This window comes from Gymnodraco acuticeps, unplaced genomic scaffold (assembly GCF_902827175.1).
Source record: "Gymnodraco acuticeps unplaced genomic scaffold, fGymAcu1.1, whole genome shotgun sequence".
NCBI classification, from domain to species: Eukaryota; Metazoa; Chordata; class Actinopteri; order Perciformes; family Bathydraconidae; genus Gymnodraco; species Gymnodraco acuticeps.
The window spans coordinates 1-15,973 of NW_022990220.1; the positions used below are offsets into that span (position 1 = coordinate 1).

At 42.8% G+C, this 15,973-nt stretch overlaps 1 protein-coding gene across 1 annotated transcript in view; it reads right to left on the minus strand.

Annotated features, from left to right (window-relative positions):
- Positions 1 to 3,330: 3,330 nt before the first annotated feature.
- LOC117547771 (deleted in malignant brain tumors 1 protein-like) overlaps positions 3,331 to 15,973 on the minus strand; it is a gene marked incomplete at both ends in the record, with an annotated part of 84,861 nt that continues 72,218 nt past the window's right edge. The window contains 7 exon segments of the mRNA XM_034218585.1: positions 3,331 to 3,336; positions 3,693 to 3,974; positions 4,665 to 4,985; positions 5,258 to 5,554; positions 6,593 to 6,904; positions 11,982 to 12,269; positions 15,611 to 15,931. Of these exon segments, the coding sequence (XP_034074476.1) occupies positions 3,331 to 3,336; positions 3,693 to 3,974; positions 4,665 to 4,985; positions 5,258 to 5,554; positions 6,593 to 6,904; positions 11,982 to 12,269; positions 15,611 to 15,931 (1,827 nt within the window).

Sequence of the window (15,973 nt, forward strand, 5' to 3'; positions counted from 1 at the left end):
TTGTGGTGACCACCTATTAATACACTGGGACATAATTCATACATGGAACTACAGTTGGGGCTATTGTTTCCACACGGACATATATGTGTTGTTATCTATATATTTTGTGTGCCCTCCTGGCTCTTTCTCTTGTCGTCCCGGGCTGCGACCCAACAACATCTACATTTCTGCTGCTCATTAAAGCAAGCTTTGTACCTCCATTGCACCGCCTCCGACTCCCTATCTCTCGGCACTACAATGTATTGATTTAAATTGACATGCATCCGCTAAGAAAAATAGTCCGTTGTTACCATTTTTTTAAACAGTCTGAATGAAACGGCAGCTCTCAGCTGAGTGTTTACACACCTAATGGCCCACCAGCCACAGCTCTCTCCCCCCCCTGATCTTTCTTCTCCACCAGTTAACTGTAGGTTACTCTGAGTGACAAGCTTACAGTTAGTGAAGTAACACTTTTTTTTGTGAGTCACGACCTGGCTGTCTCATTCTAACATAAAGCTCCAAATGCTACTGTTTCCACTCGGACTTCAATACAGCTACACCATTGTTTGGTTTCCATGGTAACGCGTCTCTTTAGTAGAGCGCACTCCTTTCCTGTAAATTACAGGTCCAGCCAGGCAAAACAGTGCACTTCTCTTTCCCGCACTACTGTGACAGACCATGGGGCTGGGTCAGCCACTAACATATTCATATTGCTCTTCTCAAAAAGAGAAATATGAACGTTAGTTTTGAACTGAAATGATCAAATAAAGTCAAAATGTCAGTGTTTACAAACATTGACCATACCGTTCACCAGCCCCCACCCCCCTGCCTACTGTAGGCCTATACTCTTTGTTTAAAACTAATTGGCCATCGGAATGTGTGTGATATCTCTTCTCCAGCAGTCTGTAGGTTTGTGTTCGCATATTTATGCTGTCGCAGTTCCTAAATGACACGTTTACACCTTAAAACGATGTTTAATACGAAAAGTAAACATTCAGGGTTTTTATTAAGGGTCATTTTCAGACTGAGAGTTGTGTAGTGGTAGCTCATATAGTCTTGATTCTTGTGGTTAAACTTTTCGCTCCGTATTTAAGGTAGTGGGGTCAAAATTCCTTCGTCACTTCCTTTTCAGTTCTTTTTTTTTTAAATCTTCTTTTTTTGTTAACCTGTTAAACCCTGAGCCTGTTTTTCAGGTTTCAGGCTCGAAAATGACATTCCCAGAACAAATGACCATATCTTCTAAAAGGGTTAAATGAATAATCTTTTTTCTCAAAGCAATGATAAACCTGTGAGTTGGATGTAGAAAAGTCAGAATCAATATAGCATTTTTTTATTTTAAAGAAGATTGAACATGGTAAAAAACTGTAAATTATAGTGTCCGTCCAAAAAAAAAACATTACTTATAGTGAAAACCAGCCTTGAATGATGGGATCGGACACTAAAAGTTTTAGGAATCCTAACTAGGACATATAATAAGTACCCTGTATCAAGATTGATTAAAAACAAGTTATATTTGACAATTTTTAAGACATTTTGAAGAAACCACCTCTGGGGTCATTTGGGTGTATTTGCCATATCTCTGGAACCCATTGGTCGATTTTGATGATTGACATATCTTTTTAACCGTTAGAGCGAATAGAATCGAGGGGAGGTTCCTAAAATCCATCTAAACATTACCCATTGGTGAATGAGTGATGCGTAGCCAGAAGGCCCAAAACAGGAAACTGTCAAACACTCTCGTAGCTATCATAGCAGCTATATATGAAAACTCCGTCATTGACATAAAAATGGAATGATGGATTATCAGTAATAATTTCAAAGTGACACAGACACATTGGATTAACCTTCAGCAGTGTTTTTATCATTTTAATGCCATTGAACACAACTTTTGATCAGAACAACAGCAAAGGTAAGACAATGTCCCGTGTTTGCTCCGTAAAGCTATGTGGTGTGATGTCCGGATTCGCTTCCCATGCCGCGAGTTGTGATCGCTCAGTGATGCTACTTACATTTCTGGAATCTGTAGAATCTCAGCTTGCTAATCGATATCTTCCGATCCGATAAGGGTATTTTACCATGAGTTCTGTGCCATTTCTCACTCAGGGCTCATGTAGATGCTTCTTGTGAGACTTGTGTTTTGTTTCGGTAAAAATGTAGTTTCTTCCCGTTAAGTGGGTATGACACATTAATAGGTTTTTAAATGTTAAGAAGCCCTGAGATACATTTTCGTGAAAAAAAAAAACAGGTTTAACAGGTTAATCAGACCTACTAATTGACCTAACAGAAGCTTTTGAGTCTATGTAAGTTTACTGCCAGGATCGGATCCACCTGGATCAGCAAGGTCTCACCTCTACTAACTTCTGAAGAACCAGGTTCAATTAACTGCTGTTTCAATTCAGACAACGCACGAAGTCCGTCTAAGCGATCCCGTAGGATTCTAGTATCTGTAATGAGGTGTGGCCCTGCCTAAGTGTGAGTGTGGAAGTGGTGCAATCTTACCTTAAAGCAGGACAGCGCAGATTTATTTTAAGTTATCCCAGTCCAAAAGGGTGGGATGATTTTATTTGAAGAAAATGGTCCACACTTTTACAGGGTTTTTACCTTCTCTCGTTACAATGATATCATACAAAAATATTTCATGCTGTGGTAAATTACTAATCAAAAACCTCAATTCACAGTTTTACATTTCTTATTTTATTTGGTAAATCTCTCTTCAGTTGCATTAAAAACCTCTTCCGCTGGAATTCAGAGGAAAACCCTCATAGATTACCGGGCCCTCTTCCGTTGGTAATATTAAAATATCTAGAGTACTTTTCCTCTCTCAGCTATAGAGCTTTTATTCCCCACACAAGGACAGAAAACCAAAGACACACCTACATACCTATATATGTGGGGAAAGGTCATGACCTCTGGTGTGCGGGACTGGACATATCCTGACTTGTCTCCTATGGTATGGCCTAAACACATTTTGGGTCTCCAGTACTTTTCCATTGAGTCAGGGGTCTCCTCTCTACAGCCTGCTGTGAGTGAAGACAACTGTCTCCCCTCTGCTAAACAATGACACCATAGAGATAAACTATTAAGGCCTTCAACTTAATTTTGCAAACGACTTACATTTTGTATTATGAGTATAGAACAACATGAAATATAATGCATTTTCATTGTGGGTTATATAAGATTATATTTGATTTCATGAACTTTCATTTTAATTATTCAACTCAATATTGAAACCTCAATAAAGCCACATTTGGAGAAAAACAAATCGAATTCTCAAAAAAAGTTAAATTTTGAGGAAAAAGTCAACATTTCGAGGAAAAAGTTGACTCTCTCCTCCCACCAGTCTGACCTCACCAGGCTCTGAAGAGAAACAAGAGAGTCATCAGAGAGAATAAAGTGAGTTTGATGAAATGAACCAATCACAGCTGCAGCTCCTCTATTTTATATTCTATTTACATGTATATCAAATTAAAATGCAATGGTTGGATTGTAATATGCACATAAGATACAGGTTAGAAATGGCAATGAGAAAAGTTGAGGAAAAAGTCCTAATTTCGAGGAAAAGTCACATTTTGGAGGAACAAGTCGTATTCTAAGAAAAAAGTAAAATTTAATTAGAAAAGAAAAGTAAAATTTCGAGGAAAAAGTAAAAAACTCTGAGAACAAAGAGAAAAAAATCATATTCTAAAAAAAGAGTTACAGTTAAAGGAGCTTACCGGAACAGGTAAGAGTCATGAAGTGGGAAGAGGAACTTGATACTGCACACTCCCTCAGAGCAGATGCAGACTGAACACATTGAGGACAGATCCACCACACAGATCTCTTTGAGGACTCTCTGTCTCCTAGAGAAACAGCAGAGCCACAGTCGAGATCTCTGCAGGCAACACCTGCTGTGTTCAGGGTCCAGGTAGAGTCCCACACTGGTCTCCATTCTCCTTGATGTTTCACCTCCAGGTCTCCTGCACAGCGACTCTCTCCTCCCACCAGTCTGACCGGCTCTGAAGAGAAACAAGAGAGTCATCAGAGAAGAGTTTGATGAAATGAACCAATCACAGCTGCAGCTCCTCTATTTTATATTCTATTTACATGTTTATCAAATTAAAATGCAATAGTTGTATTGTAATATGCACCTGAGCTACAGGTTAGAAATGGCAATGAGAATCTTTGAGGAAAAAGTCAAATTTTTTAGGGAAAATCCAAATTTCGAGGAAAAGTCACAATTCTGAGGAAAAAGTCAACATTGACAAAAAAGTCAACTTTCTAATTAAAAAAAAACGTAACATTTTGAGGAAAAAGTAATTTTTTTAGTAAAAGTAAAAAATGTGAGGAAAAACTTGAAAATTCTGAGAACAAAGTCAACATTGGATAAAAAAGTCAAATTTTTATAAAAAATAAATGGTGCAAGAAGTCTATATACATCTAGATACAATATGATATGTACAGGAACAGATAATGAAATTAAATGATGTACATTAAGACTAAATTAAAAACGGTTAATTTTGGTGATAACTATTTATATAAATAAGTAGATTGCAAGATGAGACTTCTTGCACTATTTTGTATATTTGAATTTTAATATATATGTTGCATTGCTGGAGGAGCTCAGGTCAGGAGAGTTTCATTGCCATTTCTACCCTGTAGCTCATGTGCATATGACAATAAAACCTTTGAATCTTTGAATCCTCTACCTGAGCAGGTGAGGCTAACAGCTCTGCCAGGTGAGCAGGTGTTTCTCTCTGAGGCTGAGCTACAGTCCAGGAGAGCAGACTCATGGCCTCCACACTGGAACTCTTTGGTCCACATTGGAGCCTCCCCTCCTCCATAGAGCGCCCCCTGGAGGACTGAAGGAGCCCCACAGCCCAGCTGCCTGCAGACCACCTGAGCATCCTGCTGGTCAAAGTCAGCCTCACACACTGAGGACCAGGACGGGTTAGACTGGTTAGAGTGGTCAGAGTTCACCTCCAGTCTCCCTGAGCACAGACTGGTCCCATTCACCAGCCTGACAGAGTCTGGAGAGGACAGAAGATACAACTGAGGTAAAGAAACAGTTGCTTTTGCATTTCTATTGTATTTAATGCTTTATCTTATATTTCAATGTTCTTATTTGTTATTTATTTAAAAATCAAAATGTCAGTCAAATCTCAGAGGAAAAGTCAAATTTCGAGGAAAAAGTCAAATATGAAGAAATATGTCAAATGTTGAGAAAACAAAATCCAATTCTAAAAAAAAACGCTGCCCCGGTACCGGGGTCTCTCGGGCTTAAGAGGTTAAAGGAGCTTACCTGAACAGGTAAGAGTCAGGAGGTGGGAAGAGGAACTTGATACTGCACATTCCCTCAGAGCAGATCCAGACTGAACACATTGAGGTCTGATCCTCCACACAATTCTCTTTGAGGACGCCTTTCTCTCTCCTACAGAAACAGCAGAGCCACAGTCGAGTTCTCTGCAGCCAACACCTGCTGTCTTCAGGTTCCAGGGATAGGAAGAGCCATCCACTGGTCTCCATTCTCCTCGATGTTTCACGCTTAGAGTTCCTGCACAGCGACTCTCTCCTCCCACCAGTCTGACCTCATCAGGCTCTGAAGAGAAACAAGAGAGAGATCAGAGAGAGAATAAATTGAGTTTGATGAAATGAACCAATCACAGCTGCAGCTCCTCTATTTTATATTCTATTTACATGTATATCAAATTCAAATGCAAAGGTTGTATTGTCATATGCACATGAGCTACAGGTTAGAAATGGCAATGAGGAATGTTGAAGAAAAAGTCCAAATATGGAGGAAAAAGTCCAAATTTGAAAAAAGTCGACTTGAGAAATAATAAAAATGTGGTTTACAAAATCAAATTCAAAGAAAAAAGCAAAATTTAAAAAAAAATTTAAATGTTGAGGAAAAGTCAACATTTCGGGGAAAAAGTTAAAAAGTCTGAGAACAAAGTCAAAATTGAAGAAAAAAGTCAAATCTTTAGAAAAATGAAAAAAAATAATGCAAGAAGTCAATATACAACATGATATGTACAAAAACAGAATATGAAATTAAATTATGTAAATTGAGACTAAATTAAAACCGGTGTTTTTGTTACCTTCCCTACTGGGCTAGGGGAACCAAAGGAGAGGAAACTGATCTCTGAAGCCACAATATGGTCTTTTAATGGACAAAAGAAAAAGGGCTCACCAGCCAACTTGCAAAGCAAACTAAGATAAACTAGAACACAAATATACACTGGAGCACATCAGAGACAGAGACACCATGCTGCACACATGCAGCCAGAGGAGACGGAGAGAGCGACTGCAGCCTTCCTCAGATCCTTTATGGAGGCCCTGATTGGGGATTGGGAGCACCTGAGGGAGAGGCTGCTCCTGGAGACAAACAGGGGGAAAGAGAGAGAGACACACAAATACCCACACACACTACGGCACATAACTATTTATATAAATAAGTAGATTTCAAGATGAGACTTCTTGCTTATTGATTGTAGACTTCTTCCACTATTTATTGTTTTGTATTTTATGTTGTTTTGTTGGAGGAGCTCCGGTCAGGAGAGTTTCATTGCCATTTCTACCCTGTAGCTTTTGTGCATAGATGACAATAAAACCTTTGAACCTTTGAATCTTCTACCTGAGCAGGTGAGGCTAACAGCTCTGCCAGGTGAGCAGGTGTTTCTCTCTGAGGCTGAGCTACAGTCCAGGAGAGCAGACTCATGGCCTCCACACTGGAACTCTGTGGTCCCCATTGGAGCCTCCCCTTCTCCATAGAGCGCCCCCTGGAGGACTGAAGGAGCCCCACAGCCCAGCTGCCTGCAGACCACCTGAGCATCCTGCTGGTCAAAGTCAGCCTCACACACTGAGGACCAGGACGGGTTGGACTGGTTAGACTTCACCTCCAGTCTACCTGAACACGGACTGGTCCCATTCACCAGCCTGACAGAGTCTGGAGAGGAGAGAAGATAAAACTGAGGTAAAGAAACAGTTACTTTTTGAATTTGTATTGTATTTTATACTTTATCTTATATTTCTATTTTTGAAATTTGAGGAAAAGTCAACATTTTGAGGAAAAAGTCAAAAGTTTGAGGGAAAAGTCAAATGTTGTGAAATAAGCCAAATATGGAGAAAAAAAAGAAAATTCTAAAGAAAAGAGTTAACCTGTTAAGCCCTGAGCCTGTTTTTGAGGTTTCAGGCTCGAAAATGCTATGCCCAAAACAAATGACTATAACTTAACTTCTAAAAGGGTTATAAGAATAATTAATTTTATTAAAGCAAGGGTACATCTGTGAGTTGGATGTAGAAGTGTCAGAATAAATATATGTTTCTGTGTCAGAGTAAATGCAGATGGAACATAGTATACAAAGGTAAATTCTTACCTTCGCCTAAAACATTACTTATAGTAAAAACCACCCTTGAATGATGGGATGGTAGACTAAAAGCTTTAGGAACCCAAAGTATAACATATAATAAGTACCCTGTATCAAGATTGATGCAAAACAAGTACAATTTGACCTTTTTAGAGAGATTTACCTTTGGGCACATTTGGATACCATCAGTGCCATTTGACCTTTTTCAGGTACCATACTGTAAAGATAATTTTATTATCACTATAAGTAATCATTGCATCCAAATACAAGTGTTTTTTTTAAAAGAAAAAACAATTATTTTAAAATTACATTTATTTGTGTATGTAAATGATGTGTGTGTGTGTCTGTGTGTGGACTTTTCCATAGTCCTTACATGTTTATCACCCGACTAACACTTCTAGGAAGGTGTAACGGAGGTGATCTCTGGGCCCATAGATCTCGGCCTCCGTTACGGTTAATATAGCACTAAAAACATTTCACAGGAAGCTGGGGAATATATGTAATTTATGTAACTAGTTTGTCTGTCTTTGTTTCCTGGTTTCATTCTGAAAAGTGTTCCCCTTCCCCCACGTCTGTTGCTGATTGTGTGCACCTGGTGCCCTGTGTTGTCTCCTCCCCCCTCACCTGTGTCTTGTTGGTTGATTAGGGTGTGTGTGCATTTAGGCTCTGTTTCCCTGTCTGTTAGGAGGCTGGTAGTGTGGTGTAAAATCCCTGTGGTTGGTGACGGTGTGCACATGTTCAGCCGGATTGAGGCTGTCAATCATGTGTCTGATTTAATAAATGCCCACACCGGGTTATATTTTTGGACGTTCTGCCTCTGCCTCCTTGCTTGGTCGGGCCGCTCAATTGTCAGCTTCACAATTGGTGTCAGAAGTGGGATTGACCAAGTGAGGAGGTGAAAACGATGGAGGAACTGAGGGAGATGATGAAGTCATTCCTGCAGTATGAGACAGCCAAATTCAAGCGGGAGGAGTGCCGTTTGAGGAACATGGAGCAGACATTTTCACTGATACAGGAACAGGTTTCCCTGAAGAGAAAGAAGAGCAGCTCAGGTTGCAGATGGAGGAAGAGGAGAAGCTGAGAAAGGAAGAGGAGATGCGCTTAGCGGATGAGGCTCATCTGATACGCCTGCAGGAGGAGAAGAAACTTAAAGACGAGGAAGTTGCTTTTCTAGCGGAGGAGGAGCGGGTGAAAATGGCCGACAAGATCCGTCAGGAGGGAGAGCGCGTCATGCAGCGACAGCTGGAGGAGATAAGGGCTCAGGCTCAGGCTCATGCAGAGGCCCCGTCAGCCGCTCAGACTCAGGTGGAGAAGCAGGTGATGAAGACGCTGCAGGCGGAAAATTCGGCGTACGTGGAGAACCTGACGGAGGCCATCACGAAGGAGCGGGAGAAAGAGTTGAGGAAGAAAGGGAGCTTCCTTCCGACTTCACGCCCCCTTCTGAGGAAACCATGCGGCACAAGGGGAAGCAGAAACACCGGGTGGAGTGGAGAGACATGGAGGAGAGCAAAATGGCCAAGATCAACAAGTGTCGCAGGAATGAGGTACTATTCTCTTTCGTGAGAGGAAGGAGGAAATGTGACGAAGATGGCTTCGTCACTGTGGACTGACGGTTTCAGGCTTGCATATGTGCACATTTTTATAAAATGTATACTATTTATTGATGTAGTCCATCCATCCATCCATCTTCTCCGCTTATCCGTGGTCGGGTCGCGGGGGTAGCAGTTCCAGCAGAGAGCCCCAAACTTTCTTTTCCCTGGCGACATCAACCAGCTCTGACTGGGGGATCCCAAGGCGCTCCCAGGCCAGCGAAGAGATATAATCCCTCCACCTGGTCCTAGGTCTACCCCTTGGTCTTTTCCCAGCTGGACGTGCCTGGAACACCTCCCTAGGGAGGCGCCCAGGTGGCATCCTTACTAGGTGCCCGAACCACTTCAACTGGCTCCTTTCGACGCGAAGGAGGAGCGGTTCAACTCCGAGTCCCTCCCGGATGACCGAACTTCTCACCTTATCCCTAAGGGAGACACCAGCCACCCTGCGGAGAAAACCCATCTCGGCCGCTTGTATCCGCGATCTCGTTCTTTTCGGTCATGACCCATCCTTCATGACCATAGGTGAGGGTAGGAACGAAAATGGCCCGGTAGACAGAGAGCTTTGCCTTCTGGCTCAGCTCCCTTTTCGTCACAACGGTGCGGTAAAGCGACTGCAGTACCGCTCCCGCTGCTCCGATTCTCCGGCCCATCTCACGCTCCATTGTTCCCTCACTCGAGAACAAGACCCCGAGATACTTGAACTCCTTCACTTGGGGTAAGGACTCATTCCCTACTTGGAGTGGACAGTCCATCGGTTTCCTGCTGAGAACCATGGCCTCAGATTTGGAGGTGCTGATCCTCATCCCAGCCGCTTCACACTCGGTTGCGAACTGTCACGGCTGCTGCTGCTGTCTGCTCATTAACCTGCCTGTGAGTGTTTTCAGCTGTGGGTGATTATGTAAATGAGCTGTGTGGTTGCCCCAACATCATTAGCTGTCATCTCCTGGTCCACTTCCGAGGACACTGATTGGAGCACGCCGGGTCCGACGTTCTCCAATCCCTGTGCCAGCCCAGCGCACACCTGCTGGAGAGGACTACAAAGCCTGGGAACTATCACCACTCTGGAGGCTCTGCTGCGATCAGACGCCTCATACCTTTTTGCTCTTGTGTCATGGACATTACAGACTGTGCTTAGTGACGAGTGTCCATATATGTGTTCAGTGTCGTGTGACAACTTATGTGCTTAGTATTGAGTGTGGAGATATGTGTGTAGAAGTAGTGTGCTGTGTAGGATATTGTGAAACAGCTTAGACCCAGGTAACTAGCACCTGTTGATCAGCTACAGCTGTGCCTTCCTTTATTTAGTTGTACCACTGTTAAAGTGAGGTTTTGTTTCATTTTCGCTATTAGTATTTATTTATTCTGTATGCCAGTAGACTCCTTTTTAAGAGTCCTCCCTTTGTTTGGTCAATTGTCAACCGGTGCCCTTTTGGCCCTTTTGTTTGTTTCAGGCTGCCTGCCTGCCATTTTTGTTACACTATGCATTATAATAAAGCCACTTATAATTAATACCAATACCACTCTGGTCGTGTCGCTTCCCTTTGGTTCCCCTAGCCCAATAGGGAACGTAACACGAACCGATCCAGTGAGTGCTGAAGGTCGCAGACCGATGAAGCCATTAGAACCACATCATCTGCAAAAAGCAGTGGTGCAATCCTTAGTCCACCGAACTGCAGACCCCCTCCCCCATGACTACGCCTCGAAATCCGATCCATGTATATTACAAACAGGATTGGTGACAAAGCGCAGCCCTGGCGGAGGCCAACCCTCACCGGAAATGGGTCCGACTTACTGCCGAGGACCCGGACACAGCTCTCGCTTTGGGAGTACAGAGATTGGATGAGCCTGAGTAGAGACCCCCTCATCTCTGGTGATCTCTGGGCCCATAGATCTCGGCCTCCGTTACGGGTAATATAGCACTAAAAACATTTCACAGGAAGCTGGGGAATATATGTAATTTATGTAACTAGTTTGTCGGTCTTTGTTTCCTGGTTTCATTCTGAAAAGTGTTCCCCTTCCCCCACGTCTGTTGCTGATTGTGTGCACCTGGTGCCCTGTGTTGTCTCCTCCCCCCTCACCTGTGTCTTGTTGGTTGATTAGGATGTGTGTGCATTTAGGCTCTGTTTCCCTGTCTGTTAGGAGGCTGGTAGTGTGGTGTAAAATCCCTGTGGTTGGTGACGGTGTGCACATGTTCAGCCGGATTGAGGCTGCCAATCATGTGTCTGATTTAATAAATGCCCACACCGGGTTATATTTTTGGACGTTCTGCCTCTGCCTTCTTGCTTGGTCGGGCCGCTCAATTGTCAGCTTCACAGAAGGTTTACTTACACAATCAAAATTAGGAAACATATGATACATTTGTCTCCAACAGGAGCAGATTTATTTCAAAAATAACACACTCAAAAACTACACGAAAACCAAAATAACACCACAAGCATTTTTTTGTAAACAAACGCTGGCAAAAAAGAAAAAATGTACACAACCTGAATGTGTTTAGTCCGAGGTGTGCCGCGCCTCGAAACAGTTCTTTGAATTGAGGCACAGAGGGACCAGGCACTTAGTGCAGTAGATAGGTGTCTTCACCGGTTTGTTGCCAGCACCAGAGCACCTCCTGAGCGCAGTGGCATCTTCCCCATAATACTAACACGACTTTTGATCACAAAACAGCAACGATAAGACATCATTATTGTTATGGTTTAGAACACTGTTGTTGTTTTCTTGCTCTGTTCTGGCTGCTAGCTCAGTGAGTTCGTGTCGTGCAGTGATGATAATTATATCAAGATAATCCGTGGAGTATCAGCTTTCAGATGATATGTAGTTTGTGCTGAACATATTAAGTTTTAAATATCGTTTTTGCTAGTTAGCACCGGAAGTGGCATCAGCCAGTTTAGTTTTGGTAAAAATGGCTGATATCGTCAGGTAGCTGAGTTTCTTCACGTTAATTGAGTATAAGACATTCATAGGTTTTTAAATGTTAAGAAGCCCTGAGACACAGTTTTGTGAGAAAAAAAAACGCTGGCCCGGTACCGGGGTCTCTCGGGCTTAAGACGTTAAAGGAGCTTACCTGAACAGGTAAGAGTCAGGAGGTGGGAAGAGGAACTTGATACTGCACATTCCCTCAGAGCAGATGCAGACTGAACACATTGAGGTCTGATCCTCCACACAGATCTCTTTGAGGACGCCTTTCTCTCTCCTACAGAAACAGCAGAGCCACAGTTGAGCTCTCTGCAGGGAACACCTGCTGTCTTCAGGGTCCAGAGAGAGTTAATGCCCACTGGTCTCCATTCTCCCCGATGTTTCACCTCCAGAGTTCCTGCACAGCGACTCTCTCCTCCCACCAGTCTGACCGGATCTGAAGAGAAACAAGAGAGAGATCAGAGAGAGAATAAAGAGAGTTTCATGAAATGAACCAATCACAGCTGCAGCTCCTCTATTTTATATTCTATTTACATGTATATCAAATTCAAAGCTTTTATGTTCATATGCACATGAGCTACAGGTTAGAAATAGCAATGAGGAATTTTTTTAAAAAATCCTAAATTTGAGGAAAAAGTCAAAAATTGAGAAAAAAACTAATTTTTGCAAAGTCAAAAACTATGAGAAACATTTTTAAAAACTCGACATTCTTTTGGGGAAGTTTGATAATAAAAAAAAAGTTACATTTTGCAAAAAAAGTCCAAATTTCGAGGAAAAGTCTAATTGTGAGAACAGACAAAAAATGACAAAAAAGAAAACTTTAGAGAAATAAGTCAAATTTTGAGGAAAAAAAAGTAATTGTGCAAGAAGTCTATACAATATGATATACAAGAACATAATATTAAATTAAATAATGTACACTAAGACTAAATTAAAAACCATTTATTGCGGTGATAACTATGTATATATAACTATTAATAACTAGATTGCAAGATGAGACTTCTTGCACTATTTTTAGTAATTTATGATATACAGTGGGGCAAAAAAGTATTTAGTCAGCCACCAATTGTGCAAGTTCTCCCACTTAAAAACATGAGAGAGGCCTGTAATCTTCATCCTAGGTGCACCTCAACTCTGAGAGACAAAATTAAAAAAATTAAAAATCCAGAAAATCACATTGTCTGATTTTTAAAGAATTTATTTGCAAATGATGGTGGAAAATAAGTATTTGGTCAATAACAAAAGTTCATCTCAATACTTTGTTATATACCCTTTGTTGGCAATGACAGAGGTCAAACGTTTTCTGTAAGTCTTCACAAGGTGTTCACACACTGTTGCTGGTATGTTGGCCCATTCCTCCATGCAGAGCTCCTCTAGAGCAGTGATGTTTTGGGGCTGTCGCTGGGCAACACAGACTTTCAACTCCCTCCAAAGATTTTCTATGCGGTTGAGATCTGGAGACTGGCTAGGCCACTCCAGGACCTTGAAATGCTTCTTACGAAGCCACTCCTTCGTTGCCCGGGCGGTGTGTTTGGGATCATTGTCATGCTGAAAGACCCAGCCACGTTTCATCTTCAATGCCCTTGCTGATGGAAGCAGGTTGTCACTCAAAATCTCACGATACATGGCCCCATTCATTCTTTCCTTTACACGGATCAGTCGTCCTGGTCCCTTTGCAGAGACACAGCCCCAAAGCACGATGTTTCCACCCCCATGTTTCACAGTAGGTGTTCTTTGGATGCAACTCAGCATTCTTTCTCCTCCAAACACGTCTAGTTGAGTTTTTACCAAAAAGTTCTATTTTGGTTTCATCTGACCATATGACATTCTCCCAATCCTCTTCTGGATCATCTAAATGCTCTCTAGCAAACTTCAGACGGGTCTGGACATGTACTGGTTTAAGCAGGGGGACACGTCTGGCACTGCAGGATTTGAGTCCCTGGCGGCGTAGTGTGTTACTGATGGTAGCCTTTGTTACTTTGGTCCCAGCTCTCTGCAGGTCATTGACTCGGTCCCCCCGTGTGGTTCTGGGATGTTTGCTCACCGTTCTTGTGATCATTTTGACCCCACAGGGTGAGATCTTGCGTGGAGCCCCAGATCGAGGGAGATTATCAGTGGTCTTGTATGTCTTCCATTTTCTAATAATTGCTCCCACAGTTGATTTCTTCACACCAAGCTGCTTACCTATTGCAGATTCAGTCTTCCCAGCCTGGTGCAGGTCTACCATTTAGTTTCTGGTGTCCTTTGACAGCTCTTTGGTCTTGGCCATAGTGGAGTTTGGAGTGTGACTGTTTGAGGTTGTGGACAGGTGTCTTTTATACTGATAGCGAGTTCAAACAGGTGCCATTAATACAGTTAACGAGTGGAGGACAGAGGAGGCTCTTAAAGAAGAAGTTACAGGTCTGTGAGAGCCAGACATCTTGTTTGTTTGTAGGTGACCAAATACTTATTTTACCGAGGAATTTACCAATTCATTCATTAAAAATCCTACAATGTGATTTCCTGGATTCTTTCCCCCCATTCTGTCTCTCATAGTTGAAGTGTACCGAGGATGAAAATTACAGGCCTCTCATCTTTTTAAGTGGGAGAACTTGCACAATTTGTGGCTGACTAAATACTTTTTTGCCCCACTGTATGTTGCATTGTTGGAGGAGCTCAGAGGCCTGTACTACGAAGCCGGTTCAACCTAACCTGGATATGTTTGAGTTAGCCGGTTGGCCTAATCCAAAACATACGCGCTCTCGCTAAACGGTACTACGACGCTGGTTATCAAGTGGATCTCTCAAGCCAGCCGTGTCCTATCTAGTTAGGTGTTCACATGAGAGGGGTGGTATCTGGAGCATTCGACCAATCACAGACATGGAGAAACGCACTGACAGCGCAGCGTCATACTTCCTGAATGAAAAGTCAACTATAATATTAGACATATGAAGAAGTTAAACTTTAAACATCCATGACTCAAACACTTGATCCAGGATCAAAGCCACAGAGCTGCACCTGCAAGGTGAACACAGCTGGTAACAGAACAAGTGTTTGAATGTGTACATTAACAGCTTTATGATATCACTGCCCGTCTAAGACACCATCTGACTTTCATTACATTTGACTCCAGTGTTTCCTCAACTTAATGTGTTGCTTCAAATAATCCTTCTGCATCCAGTCTGTGACGCTGTGAGTGTTGCACGGCCAGATACGGCTCAGCTGACTCAGATCAGGAGATGATACATTATGAAGTGATATGCCGCGGACTGTACTTAATGTGACTCTGATCCGGTTACTTATGTTGTGGCAGATATTTCAGTAAGCTTTCTTAACGCTAATGTTATAATAGTCAGATTGCTCTGAAGATGGAGCTGATATTCTATTCATGTTCACCTTCACACAGTCGCTGATTTTTGCCGGCCGTCTTTCCTGCAACGGCAGTTTAAACTGTATTTCTTTTCTCCTGTAATATGACTTGATCGCTTTAAACTCCGCACACTGAGCTCTGATTGGTCAGCAGGCAGTGCTTTCACTGAGTTGAGCTCTTAGCCTGCAACCTAACCTGCTCCGGAGCAGGTTAGCCGCTCAGCATAAGTTACCATGGAGATCTAGCCCGCTAAAAAGAGAACCAGCTTCGTAGGACCGGAAACCCAGAGTATTCCCTGAAGTTAGCCGCTAAGAGAACATCCGGCTTCGTAGTACAGGCCTCCGGTCAGGAGCATTTCATTGCCATTTCTACCCTGTAGCTTATGTGCATAGATGACAATTAAACCTTTGAACCTTTGAACCTTCTACCTGAGCAGGTGAGGCTAACAGCTCTGCCAGGTGAGCAGGTGTTTCTCTCTGAGGCTGAGCTACAGTCCAGGAGAGCAGACTCATGGCCTCCACACTGGAACTCTGTGGTCCCCATTGGAGCCTCCCCTTCTCCATAGAGCGCCCCCTGGAGGACTGAAGGAGCCCCACAGCCCAGCTGCCTGCAGACCACCTGAGCATCCTGCTGGTCAAAGTCAGCCTCACACACTGAGGACCAGGACGGGTTAGACTGGTTAGACTGGTTAGACTTCACCTCCAGTCTACCTGAGCACAGACTGGTCCCATTCACCAGCCTGACAGAGTCTGGAGAGGACAGAAGATACAACTGATGTAAAGAAACAGTTA